The sequence below is a fragment of the Cryptococcus neoformans genome (genome assembly GCF_000091045.1).
Source record: "Cryptococcus neoformans var. neoformans JEC21 chromosome 4 sequence".
In the NCBI taxonomy this organism is placed as follows: Eukaryota; Fungi; Basidiomycota; class Tremellomycetes; order Tremellales; family Cryptococcaceae; genus Cryptococcus; species Cryptococcus deneoformans.
Window position 1 is genome coordinate 1406280 of NC_006686.1, and position 21221 is coordinate 1427500.

The following is a 21221-nucleotide window of genomic DNA, read 5'->3' on the forward strand; positions in this document are numbered from 1 at the left end:
CGGAACCAACTGGATCGTTTAACCAATAGGAGACCCGGGTATTTCCCTACAGCGTGCATTTGCGCGTTCGCATCGGACGTCTCAAATAGGCGCCAGCATAGTAGCCCACATGCCACGCGAGCCTAACATGTCCTGCAAGGAAGCGCGCCTTGTGAATGGTCAGCCACGGCGACGGGCGTGTCGTCACTACCCTATGGCGGACCTGCAGCGAGACGTTCGTTGAGGACACCCAGTCATCCATATCCTCATCCATCCACGTTGTATCTATTCTAAACATCCCTTCTCCCACAGTTCCCCATAGACATGTCCCGACAACCCCCTCTCGTTATCGACAATGGTACTGGTTACACGAAGATGGGGTACGTTCTTAATGGTTATCTACACGTATATGCTAGCACATAGCTTAATGTCTATGCGTTCTAGCTTCGCCGGTAATTCGGAACCCTCTTTTGTGTTTCCCACCGTCATAGCAACCCATCAATCTGGCGGTTCTGGTGCGTCGTCCTCGTCTACTGGTGGCGCTGGGCGCGCCCCACCACCTATCGCCGGCAAGCCTTCACATCTCGCCAGTAAAAGAGGAATCGAGGATTTGGATTTCTTCATTGGTGACGAAGCTGTCGCCAACTCCAAGTTGGTAAAATCCGGTGTCTCCTCAAGAGCTGTGCTAATACTGGGCGTAGGACTTATTCACTCCATTATCCCATCCGGCATGGAATGATTGAGAACTGGGATCACATGGAGCGTTTATGGGAGCAATCCATCTTCAAGTACCTCCGTGCAGAGCCTGAAGACCACTATGTGCTCTTGGTATGCCTTCTCTTATATGATGAAAGACTTCGTCTTATTAGAGACTGACCACAATTCTTGATCAGACTGAACCGCCTCTTAATCCGCCTGAGAACCGAGAGAACACCGCCGAGATCATGTTCGAGTCTTTCAATGTGCAAGGATTGTGAGTGAAGGATCTAGACTGGTAGTCAGAGCTCACAAGCTAATTTGGCACATTAAAGGTACATTGCTGTCCAGGCTGTCCTTGCTCTCGCAGCCTCTTGGACGTCGTCCAAGGTGACTGAGCGGACACTCACCGGTGTTGTCATTGACTCTGGAGACGGTGTTACCCACACCATCCCCCTTGTGCGTAAAGTTCTGGTTAAGCTCAATGATGATTCGACTAAGACAACCCACTCAGGCTGAGGGCTATGTTATTGGCTCTTCGATAAAGCACATCCCCATTGCTGGCCGAGACATCACCTACTTTGTGCAGCAACTCTTGCGAGACCGGGGTGAAAGTGCACACATCCCCCCTGAGGACCAGCTTAGAGTAGCTGAAAAGATCAAAGAGGACTACACCTATGTTTGTCAAGATATCGTCAAGGAGTTCAAGAAGTATGATTCCGATCCATACAAGTACTTCGCTCGATTTGCTGGCGAGCACAGCGTGACTGGGAGGGTGAGTTTCGATACAGGAGTGACGAAAATCACTAGCTGACCGCCCATATCAGAAATACGATATCGATATTGGCTATGAGCGATTCTTGGCGCCCGAGATCTTTTTCAATCCCGAGATTTATTCCTCCGACTTCCTGACTCCTCTTCCCGAAGTGGTCGACACAGTAATCCAAACTTCTCCCATTGATGTCCGACGAGGTTTATACAAGAACATCGTCCTTTCAGGTGGATCCACTATGTTTAAGGACTTTGGTAAGAGGTTGCAGAGGGATGTCAAAGGCATCGTGGACGGCAGGATTGCGGGCAGTGAAGAGAAGTCAGGCAGTTTAATGAAGGTGAATTACCGACTATTGTTTCAAACCCAAAAGCTAACACTGTAGAAAAGTCGAGCGGCGTTGAAGTCAATGTCATCTCCCACAAGAGGCAGAGGTATGCGGTATGGTACGGCGGCAGTTTGATGGCGTCCACTGTAAGCTATTTGCTCTGACCAGCTCGCTCGAATGTCTCATTAATTCACTTTTCACAGCCTGAATTCTTCAACGTCAGTCACAGCCGCGAAGACTATCAGGAATACGGTCCTTCCCTTGTCCGCAGGTTCTCGGTGTTTGGAAGTGCAACTTGAGTGTAGGTTGTCATCAATAGTACAGTATATGCAGTCAGATCGTCTCCCATTAGCTTTGACGTAACGGACGCATACAATATTTGCAGGGCAATCGATGCTTGTATCTTGAGCCTTGATATCCTATGGTCGATAATCATGATTAGGATAGATATCCTCTTGCTGGCAATGATAGTTCATAAAAATCTTTGGAACGGGACGATCTATCGGTTGTGACTGGCGTTCGCAAGCTCCTTGATCCTAGAGCTGTCAGCGCTTCAACCATGTACATGACTGTAGCGCCAGAATCAAATAAATCACCCACCAGGCGCACTTTGCGCTTTGAAGTTTGAAGAGGGAGGTTCTCGTTCGTTACACGCCCGTCACTGGCTGTTAACAATTTGTATTTAATGTCTTTTTACTGTTAATTAATAAAACTAAAAGTTCCACGTCATGTAAATGGTGAACGCGTTCCACCACCAGTACCACCACGACTACCCTGCCAACGAGCAACAAATGGCCGGTAAAACAAATGACAACTTTCGTTGCTTTTGATATTCTTTCACACGTCTCTAATCTATATCACACTCTTCACCTGATCCTGTCGCAAACTTGTTGACAAGATCCGCAATGAAAATGAGGATTTCTCAAGCGCTTTTTGCGCTTCCGTTGCTTTCCGTCGCCAACGTCAGTCAATCGTATCTCATCTGCCCCGTAACTCCCTTTGGTGGAACATTGTTCGGGTTAAACACGGTGGGAACTGGGTAAAATTAGGATGCTAATCCATTTATGCTTATAGGCCTTGCACTTTTACTTTGAATCCAACGAGAAAAGGTGTTTCTTGGAAGAATTACCCAGTCAAACCATCGTGGAAGGTATGTCCGGCTGGCCTCACAATTCTGCGAGCAATCAAGGTCGACTTTAGGGCTGACATTGTGTATCTGTCTGGTATAACAGGCCATTACAAGGCGTTTTTGTGGAATGAGAATGAGAAACAATGGAAAAAGGACGAGGCCATGGGTATTCACGTTACTGTCGAGGTCAGTTTTTGGGGTTTGAAGACGAGCTGTTGCTGAGGTTAGGTGCAATGTAGGAATTGGCAACTTCTCACATAGTCGTTGACACTCGAGGTCCCCCAGATGGACGATTCACCTTTACTTCTCACGAACCCGGTGCGTCCTGCATGCCTTTCCCCATTTTTCCTTGTTGAAGATCACTGGTCTAATCATTGGAATGGAATGAACGATGTAGGAGATCACAACATCTGTCTACACTCCAATATCACTGGCGGCTGGCTTTCGAATGAGCACATCAAAATGTATTTGGATTTGAATGTTGGATCTTCTCGGTTTGACAACGCGTGGGCTCCCTCTTCTTTTCTTGCTTTCCTATCCTGACGCTGTCACTCATCAGGGCCGACCAAACTCATGTGACAACTCTTTCGTCCAAAATCCGCGAACTTAACAGCAAGGTCGCCGACATTCAACGCGAACAACGCTATATGCGTGAAGTCGAGGCAAACTTTAGGGACGCAAGTGAGCGCACTAATACAAGGGCAGTGTGGTGGAGCTTGTTGCAGATTGCTGTGTTGATTGGGGCTGCCGTTTGGCAGATGAAACATCTCAAGGTGAGCTTCCAACTTTTATTATTGTTGCATGCTAGTTTTCAAAGTGTCATGCTAATGCTTTGGTGTCAGGTTTACTTTGAGGACAAGAAACTCAGATGAACTGGTATACAGCTAGATAGCCCGTGGTCCATGTGATTAATGCATCGACAGGTCTCTCTACAATCTGCTGCATTCTAAACTTTCTAAGCCTCAAACTTGTCCGCAGCCTCTTCTCGTCCTTCCTCCCAAGCCCTGACCTCAAGACCACCTCCTCGCTGCACAATAACTTCGAGTACGAGCTGACCCTCCTTTTGCAGTTCGACCTCAACAGCACCGAGAGCTTTAGTCTTGACAGTGATGGGGGTCTTGACCTCTTCAGGCTCCTCCTCCTCTTCTTCTTCATCCTCCTCCTCGTCATCTTCAAACTTCTCGGCAGGAGGTCGCTCCACAAGGTCAACCTTCACCTCATCCTTACCCTCCCAAATTTCAAGAGCAACCTTGCCCGCAGGCGCAGGGATCGCAACACGCCTCCTAACAGGGAGAGGAGCACCAGAGGGGACCACAACGGCGGCAAGGGTGTTAGCCTCCTGGGAAGGAATGACAATACCGATAGGGGCGGCAGTAACGTCGGCCTTGCCTTCAGGACCGGCAGTGGCGAGGACATCCTCAAGCTTAAGATTGTCTTCTAGAGAAGTAAGGTGGAGAGCTTGAAGGGCACAGCCAATGGCGATAACCTGGGAGGGGTCAATAGCGGCGGTGATGGGGGTAGTACCAGGGAAGAGGTAAGAAAGACTAGATTGTAAACCAGGGAAAAGGGTAGACGCGCCCGCAAGGAGAACTTCGTCGATCTGGCAGAGGTCAAGTCCAGCAGACTTTACAGTGTTGGAAAGAACAGAGCCAACTTGTCGGTAGACGGGAGCGGCCAAACCGTCAAATCGGAGACGGTTGATAGCGGAAGAAAGGTCCATGCCCTCCTTGAGAGACTCGACGGCACAGGTGGCAGCACCGCTGGAGGCACTCAAAGATCGCTTGGTGTGGTCAACCGCGAGACGGAGCTTGGCCTCGGCACGCTTGTCGGCGTCAGAGGCGGACTCGCCGCAGGGAAGGTCAAGCGCAACCTTGGTCTTCTTGGTGAATTCCTTGGCAAAGTGTTTGAGGAGCTACAAACCTGTTAATGATATCATCGTGCGTGACTTGAGGAAGATAGACTGACCAAGTTGTCAAACTCCCTACCGCCAAGCTTGTCCTCCCTGGCCTTGGCCAGAACAGTGTACTCTCCTTCAGCGACCTGGATCACACTGACAGCCAAAGAAGTTTCCCCCATGTCAAGAACAACAACCCTCTTGTCCCTGGCCTCCTCCTCACCGGCGTTACCCTCATCGGGTCTACCCAACAAACCTCTCGCCTTCCTCTCCTCATTAAGACCGACCCGGTAGCCAACCAAAACAGCGGCGGCCTCATCCAAGACCTGAATGACGTTGATATCAGCAGCCTCAGCAGCTTTTCTCAAAGCTTCTGTCTGTTCCGGGGTAAACCAGGTGGGAGCAGAAACGACACAGGCAGAAGGCTTGACACCGAGGAAGTCAGTGGCCGAGGTCAACAATGTGGACAGGAACTCGCTGGTGACCTCTGGGACAGAGATGGTCTTTTTACTAGGGACGGGTTCGGCAACAGCGGGAGTAGCAGCACCGGAAACAGCGCTGGAAGTGACACCGGATCGGCTGGGAGCCTTGGGGGGAGGTACAAGAATGTCAACGGTGTAAGCAGGGGTGGTAGAGGAAGGGATCAGGGGAGCGGTAAGAATAGCGGTGTGGTCGACTTCGTCGTAAGTGTGGCCAAGAAGATTTCGGAAGCCCATGATGGTGTTCTTGCCGTTCTTGACGAGATGGGGCATGGCACCGTTACCGATGTAGACTTGCTCTCCAGCGTATGAGATGGCGCAGGCAATTTGCCTCTCACCCTCTTCGTTGGCAATACATGTGGGGTGGCCCTCCTACAAAGAACATGTCAGCTTTTTGTGCCCAGCGGCGCGCATACAGAGACATGCCTTGTCGATGACGGCGATGGAAGCGTAGGACTGGCCAAAGTTGATACCAAGGACGGAAGGCTTGGACCTGTGCATTACGGTGAGCGGGTGCTGTTCGGGCTTGTTTGCTTACATTTTGGAGAAAAAAAAAGGAGTGGGAACGTAAATGTGGTTGTAGATGAGGACGTTTTTGCTGGAGAGAAATGTTCAACGAGGACATCTTCAAAATCTCACAACACGTGGCCGCCACATCACATAACACCGATGTGCCGCTAGTCCCAGGGCACTTCTTTCACCACGCGCGTGTATGAGTATCATCTCACGTACAAAAATACCATTGACATTAGACACAATTATATGAACGATGCGATAGTAAAACAAACACTTCTCCCACGCCCCGACCCTCCCAGACATGAAGTTCAAAATATGAAGAGTAGAGGAGGAAAATAGCCATAACTGCCCAGCTAAAAATGAAACTACTTGTAATGTTTCCTCATTGCGAATTCGAAGGGAAAGAAAAAGATGACAGATGTTACAATTTTGAATGTTTTTGAGGCTACAGTCTTGAATGAGTTGCTTTGTCCATGTCTCCCTTTTTTTTCTTTCTTTTTTTGGTCACGTAGCTTGGACGCTACTAAGACCCATCGATGGTCACTTCCACGTCACCCCCAGCACCCATCACTATTACTTCATTGCCCGTTGCGGCGACTGAGTCTTGTACTTTTTCAACGGTGAGTGTGTTGACCCACTGCTTTCCGCCTTTTTGATCTACTGTCGCCCAGTAAGCCACACCGGTCACCGTGTCCGTACTATGCTGCAACATGCTTTGGTTCAATCCATATTGCGCAAAGGACGAGTTCGTGGGCACATTGATAATGCCGAGGGCGAGAGAACGGCTGCGGTTCTTATGCAACGGGTCATAGCTTGAAACCGATGATGGGGTGGGAATACGCAACTCGCCCCACATCGTTTTCGCTGAAAAAGGGCCAACATAATTTGGATGGAGACGCAGAGATATTGAACCATGCAGCGTGGCAATGACGGAAGAGAGGGAGACGGTTGTCGGATGATGGAGGTAACGGATATCAAGATAACCAGATGAGGAAAAGAATCTCGTGGTGATGAGCTTATCAGGTGTTGAGATGTCACGGCGGTGGAATACGTAATCACTGTCTTGCAAGGTTGTAGAATTGTCAGATGTGTGAGACGGGTCGTAAAGGATAACGTCTGCTGATATGGAGCCGCTACAAAGTTGTTAACCTGATAACTCTTTCCAACTAATCTGTGACTTACTCTGAGATATTCATATATAATTCTTCGGAAACATTCCATCTCCCCTTCACATCTCTCCCTGTTGACACCACATTTCCACACTTCAAACTCACATACGCGGCATCCAACCTTCCACAATTGTTCGATATGTCCAACAAGCCCATGTCTGCCACCCCTTCCAAGTCCCCGAAACGTACAGACATCCGATCGAAATTATATTCGAGATGCGGGAAATACGTAGCAGGAGTGACACTGGCGTAAACAGAAGGAGGTAGTCGAATGAGGATGTGGGAGGTCGGAACGTGGGCAGCATTAATAAAAAGAGGGTTGGAGACCTTTCCATCCGTTCGCCTTGGGCTCTACACCAAAAAGTCAGTCCAGTATCCGGCCAGGTCTTTGAGAATAAACGCACGTAGATTCCAACACCAACACCACCATCATCTCTCGCCATTTCACACACCCTCATCATATCATCTAGGGCCTGTGGTCCAGCGTATCGTATAATAACGTCAACTGTAATGACTCCTTCACCTGCCTCCTGTTGTAACTCTTCATCTCCTTCTGAGCCGAGGAAAGTTATTGTCCCGCTAGATCCTAAGCCGCGCCCGTTGAAAAAGAGATTCGAAGGAGCGGATCCGTTCGCTTGAAGAGGGAACGTGAACCTCGTAGTAGATATAGTTGTCGTGGTGAATGGGGTGAAAAGGGTGGAGAAGGCGGAAGTATAATTATAGGAGGTAAACTGATTGCAATTTGTCAAGTTGCCTTCTGTAAATGACGGTCCGTCCTACGGTGTCAAGTCAGCCTTCGTCCCTCGCAGAGTTGAAAGACCCAGCTCACCCTTGACTCGACATATGTCAGATTGGGAGATCCTCCCTGTTGCCATATCGCTGTCTTCTTCCCATCGTCGCTCTTGCTGTTGTCCTCCCACGGTGGGATTGCCACCCCAGTGTCCTGTTTCGAAGAGCGCATCCCCACTAGTAACCCGACCATCAATGCCACTCCTACCAGTATTACGACTAGCAAAACAAGTATCCACGTTCTCCATTTTTTCCACCATTTGTATAGCGCACGCGATGCCGCCGGGGAGAGGCATAAGATGCGACGCGTGGAAGACGGGTCAGAAAGTTGAGACGAAGGAGATTCCCACAGCTTCGAGGTCGAAGCTACTGGGGCGGTGTCGGAAGCCGGTATGATTGATGACTCGGCATGAGAATGGGCAGGGTGCGTCGAATGGAAAGAGGGTAGGGAGGCATTGGGCCCATTCGCCGTCGGCGTCACGCTCCCGAGCGAAGAACCAGGAGATTGTTGATACGCCGGGTTTATGACCGTGGCTGGTATCACCACACCTAGCCCTGGCCTTGGATTTCTTTCTCTCATCTCCTGCAGGCGCGCCGCGTTCTCATCCGAGAACACGTCTCCCTCTCTCGTGTGCCTTGTGCCGCTGTTGTGATCTGCGACAAAGCTTGTCCTGGACCGCCGCCGGCCCTCATAAGGCGGTAGTGATTCGCCATCCCATGACGCGGTACCAAAGTAGGAATGCTCTGAGGGGGCGGGCACGAGGGAGGGCGTGGAGGAGGAGGGGGAGAAGATGTTGGGATCCTTTTCGGGGTCAGGGGGGATGATCATGATGGGCGGGACAGGGCGTGGCCGATATGGCGAGACGTGGGCTGGACGGTTGGACGCGACGCAGGTGGGGCAACGAGAACTTGGGACGAGGAATGGAGAGAAGTGTTATGCCATGCCTGGAAAGAGAAACGAGACAACAGCTGTCGACATCTTTTCCTCCCGTCTTCCTCAGGTGCTGCGCGGGAAGCCGCCGCGCCTAACCGGCACACGCCTTTATTTATTCTATACATGTATTACGTAATACCACGTGCTCAGTGGACAGTATCTGGACCCCACACCGGCGTCTCTCCTTCAAACGGTCCTGTCCCTCCAGTCCCCCTGGCCGACGCCAGAGGATGACACTACCGGCTCTCCTGCCGCTCCTTCGCTCGTCTTCTGGGGCTGGTCACCGAGAGGGACGTACCCCTGTGAAGGAAGGACCCCGACATCTTTTGAGGACGTTCCTGACTGCTGCCGCAGAGTCGTGGTTGTTGGTTCCACAGGTTGAGGCGTCGTTGTTGAAACAGCTGCACCGGACATCGCAATTGGCCTCGTTCCAACATTATCTCCCTGCGTTGATGTGGACGGTCCAGCTACTGGTGATCTAGTATTCTCCACCTCTGCATCCATTCCAGAGGTAGCCTGCCTCGTCCCTTTGTCCATCTTCATTACCAAGCCAATACAAGCTACCTCTGTACCTCTCTCACCACCCGCATATCTGATCTCGGGCCACAAATTCCTCATAACATTGATGAAATCTGCCGGCAGCAAGGGAGGATGAGCTGGCGCAGCAGCTGCTTTGTTATAAAAAACGAAAGAGAGGTAGCTGTGCATGATTTGGCTGAACAGCAGAACTGAAGAAGGAGAAGGTGTGCAGATCAGCTGTAGCCTAAAAACTTGCTATCAGCATAGTCATTTGATAAGATAATTCCAAAGCAGCAAAACAAACCAAAATATTGATCGGTATGGCTCCTTCAGCGCTCTCAGCTCTTCAGGTTTCCCCGTCAAACCGCGAAGAGCCAAATCAGAGAGCTTTATGATTTTGAAACTCGTCAAGGGAAGCTGATAGGGGGAGCACCCAGGGAGAGAAATATTGGCAGGCCATCTAGACACGTGAGAAGGGAGATGCGACGAGTCTGTATTGTTGATAGCGCCAGTATTCGCAGGACGTGTAGGAAGGAAAGGCTGGCCAGCAGCTCTTGGAGACGCTCCAGAGTTCACCGGCATCCTTGAAAACTGCAGGCTTGCATAGGCCGGGTTGTTCAGTGTTTGTCGCTGTCTTTCTACAGGATATTGCGGTGGAGTATCTATCCTCAGAGGGCGGGACGATGTCTCAGCCGAAATGGAAGCATTCTGGACAGCGGGTTGCGGACGATAAGCAGCCGGTACTAACGGGGCATTGCCTAAAGCGGGCGGTACTCCTGACACATTCGTCAAGTTCAAGACGGATGAGACGTTCATACGATCTTGGGCGAACGCAGGTGGGCGCATCATAGTTTCTCGTTGGGCCACAGCACCCGGCATAGTTTGAGAGGAAGATTGAGACATTTGGGGAGGTAGAAGAAATGGAGGTGCGGAAATTGTCCTCACAGCCTCGTTAGGACCCCTATATACTTTCTGAATCTTCGCGGCCGCATCGATAAGCGTTCTCTGCAGGATCCCAATACAGAATAAATCAAAATCAGCCAACCAATTATACAGCCATGGCACATATTACGGATTGTAACGTACCATTTCATCATGCGCCGCCTGCCAGTGCTCGAGATATAGATCTGGCCTTGAGCATCGGAGGCAAAACAGGGGCTTATATTCAAAAGTCAGTTTCTTTTTTTCTTTTTTCTTTTTTGGCCCACATGTAAGTAAAGCTAACCGTTCAGGAGAGAACTTACGTGCGCGCCGCTTTTCTCGGGCCTGAAAGTTACCCATGGCCACAATTCGTAACATTTTTGACATTGACGAGGTCTGCCGAGATGTGCCTCTGTCCTAAGGTGATCTTGGAAAATAATGTTGGCTTCTGATTTCCTGCTTCCGACAGTGTGTGCCATGATTCCCCGCCGTAAAAAGTCTGTTGGCAAGCAGAATGGGTCAATATTAATGGGCCATCGCTACGCACAACAGAGGTAAGCGCAGGGAGAACAATAGTTGTAAATTCTCGCCACAAGAAGAAGGCAGTTGTGTCGTTTGTACGCTGTTGCTTGTTCCTCTGGTAATAAGCTTTTACGTAATATATGTGTTACAGCTGGCCGACGGGCAAGAGCAAATGGAACGGCAGGTCAGCACATTGCATGGTAACACATGCATTACAGTTCGTTATATACCAATCCACACTATAAAGCCATTATATCTTCACGGCCGATGTCATCTCCTGATCGTCGCATTCGGCGTTATAGGCTGCTCTTCCCCGTCGTCGTCGAATTGTCCATCTGTGACCTCCGGATCAATCGACAACCCCCCTGCATTTACACCTTGCGCCGCGCCGCTTGCATCAACCGCCTTTTCAGTTTTATCCAAAGCTCCGGATTTATCTCCAGAGGAAGACTGCAAGTTGTTATTCGGCATTGCGAGTGACTTTTCCAATTTCTTCTCGCCTTGTTTCTTGGCCCGAAGTGATATGGCGTTTCGCAGAGCGTCGATGTATGTTTCGTATTTGAATATTTCACTATGGATATAGTGCGATTTGGCTTTCCAATTTTCCTTTGCTTTGTGGAGATTCTTTGATCCATGAGAATACTAGTGTCGTCGTGAGGATCAGCGCGGTCTTTTAGCTATTGTCTACACAACAACCAAAACTCACCAATCTCATCATCGGCTCCTCAACAGCTTTGTGTTTCTCCAACTCCTTTTCTTGCGACTTTACATACTCTACCAAGGCTTCCAATTGACCCTCCTCTTCCATAGTACTCGGAATCATCGCAGGAGGTGGCGGCTTCCAATCGTTGATATGGATTTTGTCAAACTGCCCTGTACTGCTCCCGCCACCACTCCCGAGAGCCCGCCGGCCGTACGTGCCTCCCATTCGGCTCCCGTTACTCTTCTGACTAAAGACACTCATCCGATCGCTTTCGTCCTCCAGTTGATCAACTGCAACTCTGTTCCATCCATACTCCATATTTGACACGCCTCCTTGCAATGGCTGTCGAGTCTTCCTTGCTGCCCAATAGTTGCACGTCGCGACCCATTCGGCAACGAGGTCTTCGGTCCCCGCTGCAAAGGTGCACACTTCGCCGGATGACTGGTTGACACTGAAACAATATGGTTTTGAAGACGAGTGGCCCTGCTTGGGAAGTGCAACAGCGGTGGTGTGCATGAGATTGATAGTACCGTTCGCATTGGCATTTTCCTGCAGATTGCCAATACTCATCATCAGTACAGCCCATACTAGCTTGCGCAGAGAGTTCAAGACTTACCAGCCAATTTCCACCACCCACGGACCCACCCATAAATCCCCCTCCTCCTTTACCATCTCCAAACGTGAACATGTACAGATCCCCCTTGCTGACCACCACAAAGAACTGCTTCCAATCAGCCTTCTTCACCCTTTTCGCCACGCCTTCCCCTTGTGTTCTACGTTGTAAAATCCCCTCCTTGGCCCATGGTGCACCCAGCAACGCAAGCTCATCATCATCCATATCCTCCACTGTGCCTACGCTAGCCTTTGAATGTAGCGAACCAACTTCGTCTTCATTTTCTCGAATCACTGTGTGTGACAGGTTGGAAGCAAAACCCAGAGAGGGGGCGAAAGACGAGAAACCGGAACCACTAGCGCCCGTTTCGTTGATAGATGTTGCGTTGCTCAGAGCGGGACTGAGTCTCCCATCAGACCCGTACCATTGGGAGCCATAAGGACTGTTACTGCCGTTATTTAACAGACCTTGGACACTACGTATACTCCCCCGTCTGAGTACATTCATACGGTCTGTCGGTGTCCGTCCCCTGGCGAACCGAGAGTCGTAAGGACCGTTGCTAGCAAGTGAAATCATTGACTGGCGATTGCTCGAACGAGATGCATTTCGGTCGTTCCCGGGAATACCAGATATAGGAAGAAGGATCTTGTCAGCACGAACGGAAGAGTAGATTTCCTTCAGTGCAGCTTCAGCTCCTGTTTCCCAGCCCTTGGAGTAGCTCCATGAGCCTGCGCTGAACGAGCTATTTCTGCTTTTCCCCTCTGTAGATATGCCAGCTACGGATAGCGAGCTGTTTGCAGAGGCGTAAGGCGGCGCATGCTGATGAATGTGGGCAGAAATGACAGGTGCTGAAGTGCTCCGAGCTTGCATCGGTTGGATCGGTGTCTTGGCTCTTGTGTTGATTAGCGTGGTGGACATGGATGAGTTTGAGCCGAGGCTAGGCTTCATGCTGCTTCCATCATCATCCCTCACTAAATCGGGAGTCGAAGACCTTTCATCTGCAGCAGCGCTCAAGATTGTATTTGGATCGACAGTTGTACTCTCATGAATAGCCTGGAGTGTGTTCCTGACAAATTCAGCTTTCGACATGTGTCTACTCAATTCTGCGATATGGAGATCGGTGTTGAGCATGAGCATCGCGGCAGAGACGGTATGCAAGATACCGGGAGATCCAAAGACGGTGTTGGGATTGCACTCGAAGAAGCGAGCGGAAAACGCGCCCATGATACGATCGAGTTCTTGGGATTCGGCCTTGAGGTAGAGTTTTTGGCAGAGCTGCCTGCATAGAGAAAAAAAAATGAGTTGCCGCCCAAAATGCTTTGTTTTTGAAGGAATTTTCAAAGCTTACCGAAAGGCATCAACGAGGTTTTGTCCCTCCATGTGGAAGTACTGCATAAAGTATTTCAAGGTGATGTCGTTGATAGCATGCCTGCAAAGTCAAAACGTCAGTCCTGGCTGCTCCATACGGATAGGTGTCAATAAATTCCTCACGGTCCACCCAAAAACTCTGCCATTTTATCCCCAGCCACGGTCGTCCCATCCCCTTCATAGAATTCGCGTGCTAGCCTCTTCCCCTTGTCCTCGTTGCTCCCTTCTCCCATTTTATCTTGTTCACGGTCTGGTTCGCTATTTTTCTGGCTTTCAGCCTTATCATCGGATACTTCCACAGCCTGCTCCTGCGCTTTACTAGGGGTCTCTGGCGGGGAAGAGATCACCTCCACTTTATCTCGAGTGTCCTTTATCGTTCCTTGAGCCGATAGGGAGCTGAAACCAGACATGGCGCTAGACGAAGCAGGTATACACGTCCTGTCGATCTTATCCGATAAATTAGACTGCAGTCGTGCCGGAGACGGGAGAGGAGACGAGGGTGACCCTTGAGCTTGACGAGCCCAAGCCGAAGGTGCAATGGGTGACGGTCGATCAGTATTTTCGACACCGCCCGAGGAATCAAACTTGGCGGAAGACGGTAGAAGCGGTGATGGCCCTTCTGATAACGATTGCCAGTCCTTCTCTCCTTGGTCGTCACTGGCTTTTTCAAATATCGGTGCAATTTGAGGGACGTCTACAGAAGGTGCAAGTGCAGAAGAGAGGGATGGAGACGGGGCATGGAGGTTAATGAAGGGCTCAGTGTGGTGTCGATTTTGAGGCTGTTGAGGGTGAAGAGAGTAGAGCTCATGATTCAAGAATGTACTCGATTGGAAAATAGGAGGGTCAAGGAAGGATGAGAGTTGATCGGCAGATGAACCTTTAAGAGGCATTGACGATGCTTGGTCCGATGCTGAAGCTGCAGATACTGACGCCGACCGTTGCGGAGACGAAGTAGCTGATAAGAATGTTGATGATGTAGGTGTCACCGACAACTCCTGATCTGATAGGGGCCTCCCCAAAGCGGCGGGAAACCCGTTTTTACCATCCCTGAGCCTTAAACTCTCCTGTGGTAAGCCAAGCTCCATAGCAGGTTGCGATTGTCCTATATTGGCAAGCATCCCTGCCATATCGTCAGAAAAAGATGTCACTGCTGCGGTGGCAGGTGACGGTGAAGGGGCGAGTTTGCGTGAAGAACAAGATGTGGCTCGAGAGGGAGTTTCGTTTTCTGATACGCTGGCTGGTTCTCTAACATGAAGGGGACTGGATCCTCGTTTAGTAATTGTTGCCACGAGTGTCGAGTCATGGTCGTCGACGTTGTCTCTGACAGCAGGCAAAGGCTTGTCCGTGATCATGGCACTAGCCTGCGAGTCGCGCCGCCCAGACATGGTTGATGGCGTCGGGGTCCTTGATTTCCTGTTATGCGAGGCCATGGCAGGCGATGCAGATGCCGAGTAAGTGGATAACTGAGGAGATCTGGAAGGGCTGAAGACGTCGGTGGATGTTGAAGAGGGGGTGAAAGGTCGCTGTTTCTGATTGGCATAGGTAGCTGGGACAGGAGGTACAGGCGGGTAAACAGTCTCGGCATTGATATCTACGCGGGAGGAAGAAGCTGAACCGGAATGTTTTGATGAGAGCTGCTGCTGCGTTGGGTTATTAGATGGCCCCCAAGGTGCAGACAGACAAGATACATACATCTTCTTTGGTAGATCCAAACATCTTTCCAAACATACCCCTGGCCTTGTACTTCATTGTCTACTCGTGTAAGCGAGAGTGGCGACTGTACGATTAGACTTACCTTGAAACCTTCATCAGAAGCGTTTGACTTATTTCTGCTCAACGTGCCAGACCCTTCCGCAATGGTGGCCATCTGGTTACCTCCCATCATGCTGCCGTGCTTGTCGCTGGTTTCTGTTGTGGACCTATTCCTCGGTGCAGATGGGGATGGCTGCTCCTTGTAGAGCGTGCGTGAGCTTGCGGAGGTGGACATCGATGGTGCAGGAGTGGACGCTGTGTCTTGTTTCTGCTTGCTACTGCGGTGGGTTGAGCGCCGGACCATGGATGCCAGGTCGGGCTGGGAGGTCGTGGTAGCCTTGCTGAAGAGAGAGCGCCGTTTTGGGGGCGCTTTTTTGCTTTTGGGCTCAATCCCAAGCTCGGCTGGGGTATTCTATCAGCGTATGCGGCCACGAGAGAGGACTCCAGCAGAACCCACCGTCAAGACCGATGCTTTTCACCGGCCGCCTGGCCGCCCTTGTCGGTGTGTCCCCGGTGCCGGTCGACGTTGTGCTCGTCGTCGTCACACAGGATGCCTTCCGTGCATGTCCTTTTGGCGTAGGCGGTGTCACCCCCGGGACAGGTATCGGTGGCCTCTTGACGACACTCCCTTCGCTTACATGTCCCACACCGAGCCCTATCCTCCCCTCCTCTCTCTCCCGCGTTCTGCTCAGCGCGCGGAGGTCGTCCTCGAAGCTTCGTTTGTCCACGGAGAGAGGTGCGTCTGGGTCGTCCATGGCCGCTGTGCTCGTGCCGGAGGAATGGTGGTGGCCGGTTGCAGTGGATGCAGCTTCGGACTCGAGGTCTTCGCCGATGGGTGGTGGGCCTGCCGAGAGATAGAGTGTCTCCTGTGGGTTGCGGAGCGCAGCCTCAAAGTCGGCGGGAGTCCTGCGGAGAGAGCGAGAGGAGGAAGTCGACGGCCGGGGGGGAGCAGCCTCCATGGCGGAGTGTTGTGTATTATTATATGCTGCGCAGAGAAATGTTTACAAAAGACATCACCACTCCCCCGCGCATCTCTTCTTCGTCACATCTCCACCACAAACCATGGCAAGTATCGTCTCGGTATCTCACGGCCACAGCCCACAGCTCATACTCCACAGCCCCTCTCCACCAAGGACTCGCTCCTCGTCACCCAGTTCAGAGCAATCACAGGCACATCGTACGTCCACCGCACCGCCCACACCAAGCCCGCTCACACACCACAGATCCGCCGAAGCTGCAAAGTATATCAAGAGATACAAGCACATCGAGGCCGTATGTCTGCTCTGCCAGCCACGTCCACTGCTGACGCCTATGACTGCTTAGGCTGTGGATGCGTTCTACAACAATGAGCCAGCACCGAGAGCCGACCCTGCACAGGAGCGCAAACTCGGTGAAATCTGGGAAAAGTTCAAGGGTGCGCAACGATTCGGCCATGCATAAAAAACCCATTTGGGCCGCTGACCATAGAACGGATCATCACAGACCCATCCGATCCAAAGTTGATCAAGATTGACGGTACCATGGAGCTCTGTGAAGAGCTTGATATCGATCCTGGCACTGTGAGTTGCGCCCATTGACCGGCCCACAAGGAACGTCTGACTTGACGAATCTCTGACCCGGATGCTTTGCAGGACGCCGTCTTGTTCTGTCTCGCTGCTGATCTCGGCTCCAAAGCCACTGGTGAATGGGAAAAGGCGCCCTTTGTAGCCGGTATTGCGTCCTACCCTGGAAAGTAGGTCTCTCTCTCTCGACACTCCCACCCCCACTGGCCATAGCTCATCGCCATTGCCCATCTCTTTGGCATACAGTATCGACTCTCTTCCAAAATTAAAAGCTTACCTCCCGACACTTCGCAAAAAGCTGGTCAGCGACCCAGAGTACTTTAAAAAGGTGTACAACCACGCCTTCCAGCTTGCACGTGGTGGACCCCAGTCGCTCACGCGTTCACTCCCGCTCGATACCGGTAAGCACCCCTTTGCATGTCTTGTGAGAAACTCTCCTGCTGATTTAGTTCTTTACTCCAGCTATTGACTTATGGACACTCTTCTTCCCTCCTGCTTTCAACCACTCCCCCTCTGCCCTCTCCCACCTCCCCGACAACTCACCGCCCCAATTCACTCAGCCAGAGTTCGACCTCTGGATCGAATTCATGCAGCAAAAGAACAAGGCCGTCTCCAAAGACACCTGGGCCCTGTTGGTCGATTTCGCCAGGGGTATCGACAAGGATTTCAAAGAGTATGACGAGGATGGAGCTTGGCCCTCAATGATTGACGATTTTGTAGAGTACGTGCGAGAGCAAAAAAGAGGACAGTAGTAAGGGGCCGCGGTTGTTCACGAGCCGCTCAGCAACAAAGTGCTTATGCAGTTTGTATATAGTAGTAGCATATCACTTTCTAGGCATCAACGCGTTAGGGTCATGGCGTCGTAAGGCAAAATACAATAAATGTCCCACAATCTATACCGAAACATGAAACACTTGTTAAAACATCCCCTCATGCTCGGACAATCATTTCCACCGCCTCGCCAGGCGCGTCCAGCGAATCCAGCGCATTCCCAATACCCTCCTCGTACCGATTATGTCTCATTCGCACGACTTGCAAAGTTCAAACTAGGATTCGTACTGCATTCCACCTCGCCGCCCAAATCACCGTACCCATGGCCATGGCCATGACCTTCTTACCCAACATCCACATGAACCAGAACGGAGTGCGCAGGGAGAGACTCAATATGACCCCCACTTTCTGGCCGTTTTTGCGGGCGATAGGGAGATGGGGACGGCGGCAATGGTGATGGATGAATATCCGGGTCGGTTAATTGTTCCATCGGGCTATTAGGAGTACGCGACCGTTCCCCACCGCCCTGCCGATGATCCTGGTCCGACCACAGACGAGAACCCGGTCGGGGTACCAGTCCCTTGTAGGCCACTACCCTAACGGTCGCTTCTCCCACGGGCTCCCACGACCGTAGACTATGAGCGGTATAGCTCGTTCGACTCGTACGCCAAGTTATATCAGATTGCATACTGAGTGCCAATGATGTTCGACCCATATCACCAAGAACATTCTCTTGAGATGGAGAGTTGAATAGCAAAGAAGAATGTGAATCGGTGTGCGCAGAGACGGGAAGGGAGTCATGAGGACGGAAATGATGTGATTGAGAAAGGGACAGAGACGATGTGCGGGGCGGTGGGTGTTGATTGAATGGGGAAACAGGAGGGGAGGAGGGCAGGGGAGAGTATGAAGGCGATGGGGAGAGTGGTATAGTATTACTGAGCACATTTATTTCCTTCTCGTCCTTGTTGTCTTCTTTCATGTCAATGTTGCCATACTCCCTCTTATTCTTCTGTCCTTGCACTTGTCCAAAACTTTTTCCAAAGATGCCGGGCGAAACGGGCGATCTTCCGAAACGACTCGCATTCATCTCCAAAGGACTCATTCCTATTGCCGGTAAAGAAGGCGTTTGCATTTGCAAGGTTGAATGTTTTGGTAGTCCTTCATGGGACGGTTTGGCGATAGACGATGTGGGTTTGGTTTCCAAAGAGCCATCACGCTCACGCTCATGCTGATCGGGTTCAGAGTCAAAGTCTAGTGAAACATGAACATCCTCGCCGCGCATCCGATACTTCTCTTCCGCCACAGACCCATACTCATTCCTGTACTTATTCAACGACGGCGAAGGGGTCAGCAGATTCACCTTCATCTCCAGAAGCTCGGCATCAACCAATGAGCTAGATTTCGTAATGGACGATCCCGAAGGGGTGTGACGCGGCCTGAACGGAGGAAGAGGCGAATGGGAAAACCCGTAATGTTCTTTTGAGGAAGAGGGAAGAGATGATGGACAAGTTGAACCGAGCAGACTCTGTCGGGAAGGACTAGGAGAGGACAAGATCGGCGTGTGGTGCGGAGGAGGACTCTGTAGGGTCTCGTTTTCATCTTTGAGTCTCCCGCCATCATCTGACATAGGGGTTGGCAGATTCCCTGGATGCAGATCGGTTTTCGTTTTATGTGATACAGGTGGTATACCCCTTGGCGTGATCGGTTCACACATTTCCCACCCACTACTCGACGTCTCACTACCAGCTATCTCTCTTTCGCTATCCATAACTGCAAACAAGATGCTTTTTCCCCAATCTTCTTCATCCTGATCTATGCCAATTCTGAGTCCCTTGAACCGTCGCAACTGAGCAGACAGCCTTTTCGATGGCGGGGACGGCGTGGGAAGGAGCGGTTCATGATGTGAATGAGAGTGGGGAAGAGGTGGATGAGTGAGGGGAGAGGATTCGGTATCAGATTCAGTGGCACTGACGGGGTAGGAGTCGGTTCCACCTCTGGCGTGAGTACGATTAGGGCTCAGGGAACGGGGCTCTGCAGTACTGGGTAAATCAGATGCGGGGCCCTCGGACTCGGACTCTGACGAGAATGGGTGGTCCTTCAAAAGGGTGTGGTTGGTATATCGCACTTTACCCAGCCCTGTAGTCGTGATAAGCGTGATAGGTGAAGGTGAAGAAAGGCCAGGACCCATCTCCTCGAATGAGAACTTTTTCAGCACCCCAGTTGAACTGGCTTTTGAGCTCTGACTATCTGTCGCATACCCGTGACCGAGGGGCTTTTCAAGCATTGCCGCGGGGGCAGAGAATGGTGCGCGAAAAAAGTCATCATTCTTGTCTTGATGGTGGCGAGGAAGAGGATGGGTATTTTGGCGCTGGCGCTGACGGGCGGCAGTGATCAACAAAAAATCGGATTCAGACATACCCTGGGATCTGAGCGCTGTCACCCAGGCAGGAGGAAGGTCCGATAGGTCGGGAGAGACATGGAGGTCATGCTATTGGGAAGTGTTGAGCATGTTTTTCGTACAGAATATCCAAGTACATACCTCGACATTGAAGGGTCTCCCAATACCAGCATCTCCTTCTTTTTCTGTCATCTTTGTCCCCGGGCTATTCTTCTCACTTGCTTTGCAATGTGCGTCCCTGATTTTACCCTTCTTCCTTCTCCAAGTCCCCGCGTTGGCAGCCGATTTTATGACGCTCTCCACTGGCCTCGAACTTGCTGACCCACTGCCTCCATCTGCTGTATTATGGCGTCGCATTACGCTGCCGACCCTGTTGAGCTCCTTACGGATTCCCATGAGCAGCTGGCCTGATGACTTTTTTTTACTTAGCGGGAGAAAGCTTGTGCCCGTTTCACGGTCGCTGCTCGGTGTATTGGGCATAGATCGTTGAATGGGCACCTGATTATGTTCTGAGCAAGTTGGAGAGGAAGAGGCAGACGATGGTTGCCTGAACATGATTCTCCGCTTCGAGATTGGCGTTTCTTGGGCCTCGGAGGGGCTTGCTGATTGGGACAATGTTCCCAAGCTGGGTATCGAAGGACATCCAAGATTGGTCAAAGTTGCTGTGCTGTGGTTACGAAGGATAGAAGTAGTGGAGCCGGTCAGTTTAGAGGAAGAATGATTTGTTGTGGTGTATGGGAATCTGCTCAGAGGAGAGAACAAGATGGTGCTTGGTGAGCTGGAAAGCACTGCGGGCGATGATGGCTGCGCAACGTTGCCCGTGTACGATGCGTTGCTGTGTCAGCGGAAGGATTATAAAAAGCTGTCAGCAATCATCACAAATCGAGACCTATCATAGCATGAGGTGGTGGACGAGGCAATGTCATAGATTAGAAAATACCTCTGTGGATGGCTGCTATATGATGAGTCGAGGACAACGAAGGTCCGGTTGTATACAGCGCACAGTCACCACCTAGCCTTCATGCAGAGTGACACCTCTAGAGTCTCATTATCCTGTTTCGGAAGCTGTTGAAAGAGATGGCATATTGTGGAAGATGCGGTTATCATCATCACGTCAGAGCTCACCTTTTACTTCGCCGACTGTCATTCTCCTCGTTGACGGTGGCTTGTCGTGGATTCCGGGCATAGGAGGCGCCATGGAGGTCGAGATCAAAGGTGCCGAGGGAAGGGAGCTTTTTCTCTGCGGTGTTTAGGGGCGGAGTGCTCTGGCCAGGCATTGGCGTATGTGGGGGGCGGAGCGGGTGGGGGAGGTGGGGGAACGTTTTGCATAGCTTGCAGTAGGGAGACGGTGTGATTACGGTATCCCCAGCAGCTGGCGGCCCGAGACATGATGAGACATACGCACAGACC

The 21221-nt window shown here is 51.2% G+C and overlaps 8 protein-coding genes across 8 annotated transcripts; 3 read left to right on the forward strand and 5 right to left on the reverse strand.

Moving 5' to 3' along the window:
- The first annotated feature begins 228 nt into the window (after positions 1–228).
- CND05140 (actin binding protein, putative) lies at positions 229–2217 on the forward strand. The gene is made up of 9 exons (XM_570501.2): positions 229–359; positions 424–630; positions 681–807; positions 873–952; positions 1011–1134; positions 1190–1450; positions 1503–1784; positions 1835–1918; positions 1976–2217. Exons 1-9 carry the CDS (start codon positions 304–306, stop codon positions 2069–2071), a joined length of 1317 nt encoding a protein of 438 aa, XP_570501.1. The 5' UTR covers positions 229–303; the 3' UTR covers positions 2072–2217.
- A 373-nt stretch (positions 2218–2590) lies between these two features.
- On the forward strand, positions 2591–3839 carry CND05150 (ER to Golgi transport-related protein, putative). The gene is made up of 7 exons (XM_570060.2): positions 2591–2734; positions 2847–2922; positions 3005–3087; positions 3141–3219; positions 3299–3407; positions 3461–3674; positions 3744–3839. Exons 1-7 carry the CDS (start codon positions 2678–2680, stop codon positions 3771–3773), a joined length of 648 nt encoding a protein of 215 aa, XP_570060.1. The 5' UTR covers positions 2591–2677; the 3' UTR covers positions 3774–3839.
- Positions 3815–5876, reverse strand: CND05160 (heat shock protein HSP60, putative). The gene is made up of 4 exons (XM_570059.2): positions 5813–5876; positions 5701–5767; positions 4867–5646; positions 3815–4813 (listed from the first exon to the last, which is right to left on the reverse strand). Coding segments are annotated over exons 1-4 (1806 nt in total). The 5' UTR covers positions 5815–5876; the 3' UTR covers positions 3815–3856.
- A 104-nt stretch (positions 5877–5980) lies between these two features.
- Positions 5981–8755, reverse strand: CND05170 (hypothetical protein). The gene is made up of 4 exons (XM_570579.2): positions 7789–8755; positions 7364–7735; positions 6973–7310; positions 5981–6923 (listed from the first exon to the last, which is right to left on the reverse strand). Exons 1-4 carry the CDS (start codon positions 8575–8577, stop codon positions 6314–6316), a joined length of 2109 nt encoding a protein of 702 aa, XP_570579.1. The 5' UTR covers positions 8578–8755; the 3' UTR covers positions 5981–6313.
- Position 8756: 1 nt separating this feature from the next.
- On the reverse strand, positions 8757–10695 carry CND05190 (hypothetical protein). Its single transcript, XM_024657086.1, has 4 exons — positions 10446–10695; positions 10288–10359; positions 9506–10206; positions 8757–9445 (listed from the first exon to the last, which is right to left on the reverse strand). The coding sequence occupies exons 1-4, from the start codon at positions 10599–10601 to the stop codon at positions 8869–8871; spliced, it is 1506 nt and encodes a 501-aa protein (XP_024512607.1). The 5' UTR covers positions 10602–10695; the 3' UTR covers positions 8757–8868.
- Positions 10696–10828: 133 nt separating this feature from the next.
- On the reverse strand, positions 10829–16070 carry CND05200 (guanine nucleotide exchange factor, putative). The gene is made up of 8 exons (XM_024657087.1): positions 15538–16070; positions 15124–15482; positions 15021–15080; positions 13452–14968; positions 13309–13389; positions 11964–13239; positions 11351–11896; positions 10829–11286 (listed from the first exon to the last, which is right to left on the reverse strand). The coding sequence occupies exons 1-8, from the start codon at positions 16037–16039 to the stop codon at positions 10915–10917; spliced, it is 4713 nt and encodes a 1570-aa protein (XP_024512606.1). The 5' UTR covers positions 16040–16070; the 3' UTR covers positions 10829–10914.
- CND05210 (conserved hypothetical protein) lies at positions 16048–17566 on the forward strand. Its single transcript, XM_024657088.1, has 8 exons — positions 16048–16145; positions 16199–16257; positions 16304–16352; positions 16404–16494; positions 16563–16639; positions 16712–16812; positions 16889–17043; positions 17105–17566. Exons 1-8 carry the CDS (start codon positions 16143–16145, stop codon positions 17392–17394), a joined length of 825 nt encoding a protein of 274 aa, XP_024512743.1. The 5' UTR covers positions 16048–16142; the 3' UTR covers positions 17395–17566.
- Positions 17064–21107, reverse strand: CND05220 (hypothetical protein). The gene is made up of 3 exons (XM_024657089.1): positions 20937–21107; positions 19953–20646; positions 17064–19901 (listed from the first exon to the last, which is right to left on the reverse strand). Exons 1-3 carry the CDS (start codon positions 21086–21088, stop codon positions 17757–17759), a joined length of 2991 nt encoding a protein of 996 aa, XP_024512605.1. The 5' UTR covers positions 21089–21107; the 3' UTR covers positions 17064–17756.
- Positions 21108–21221: the final 114 nt, after the last annotated feature.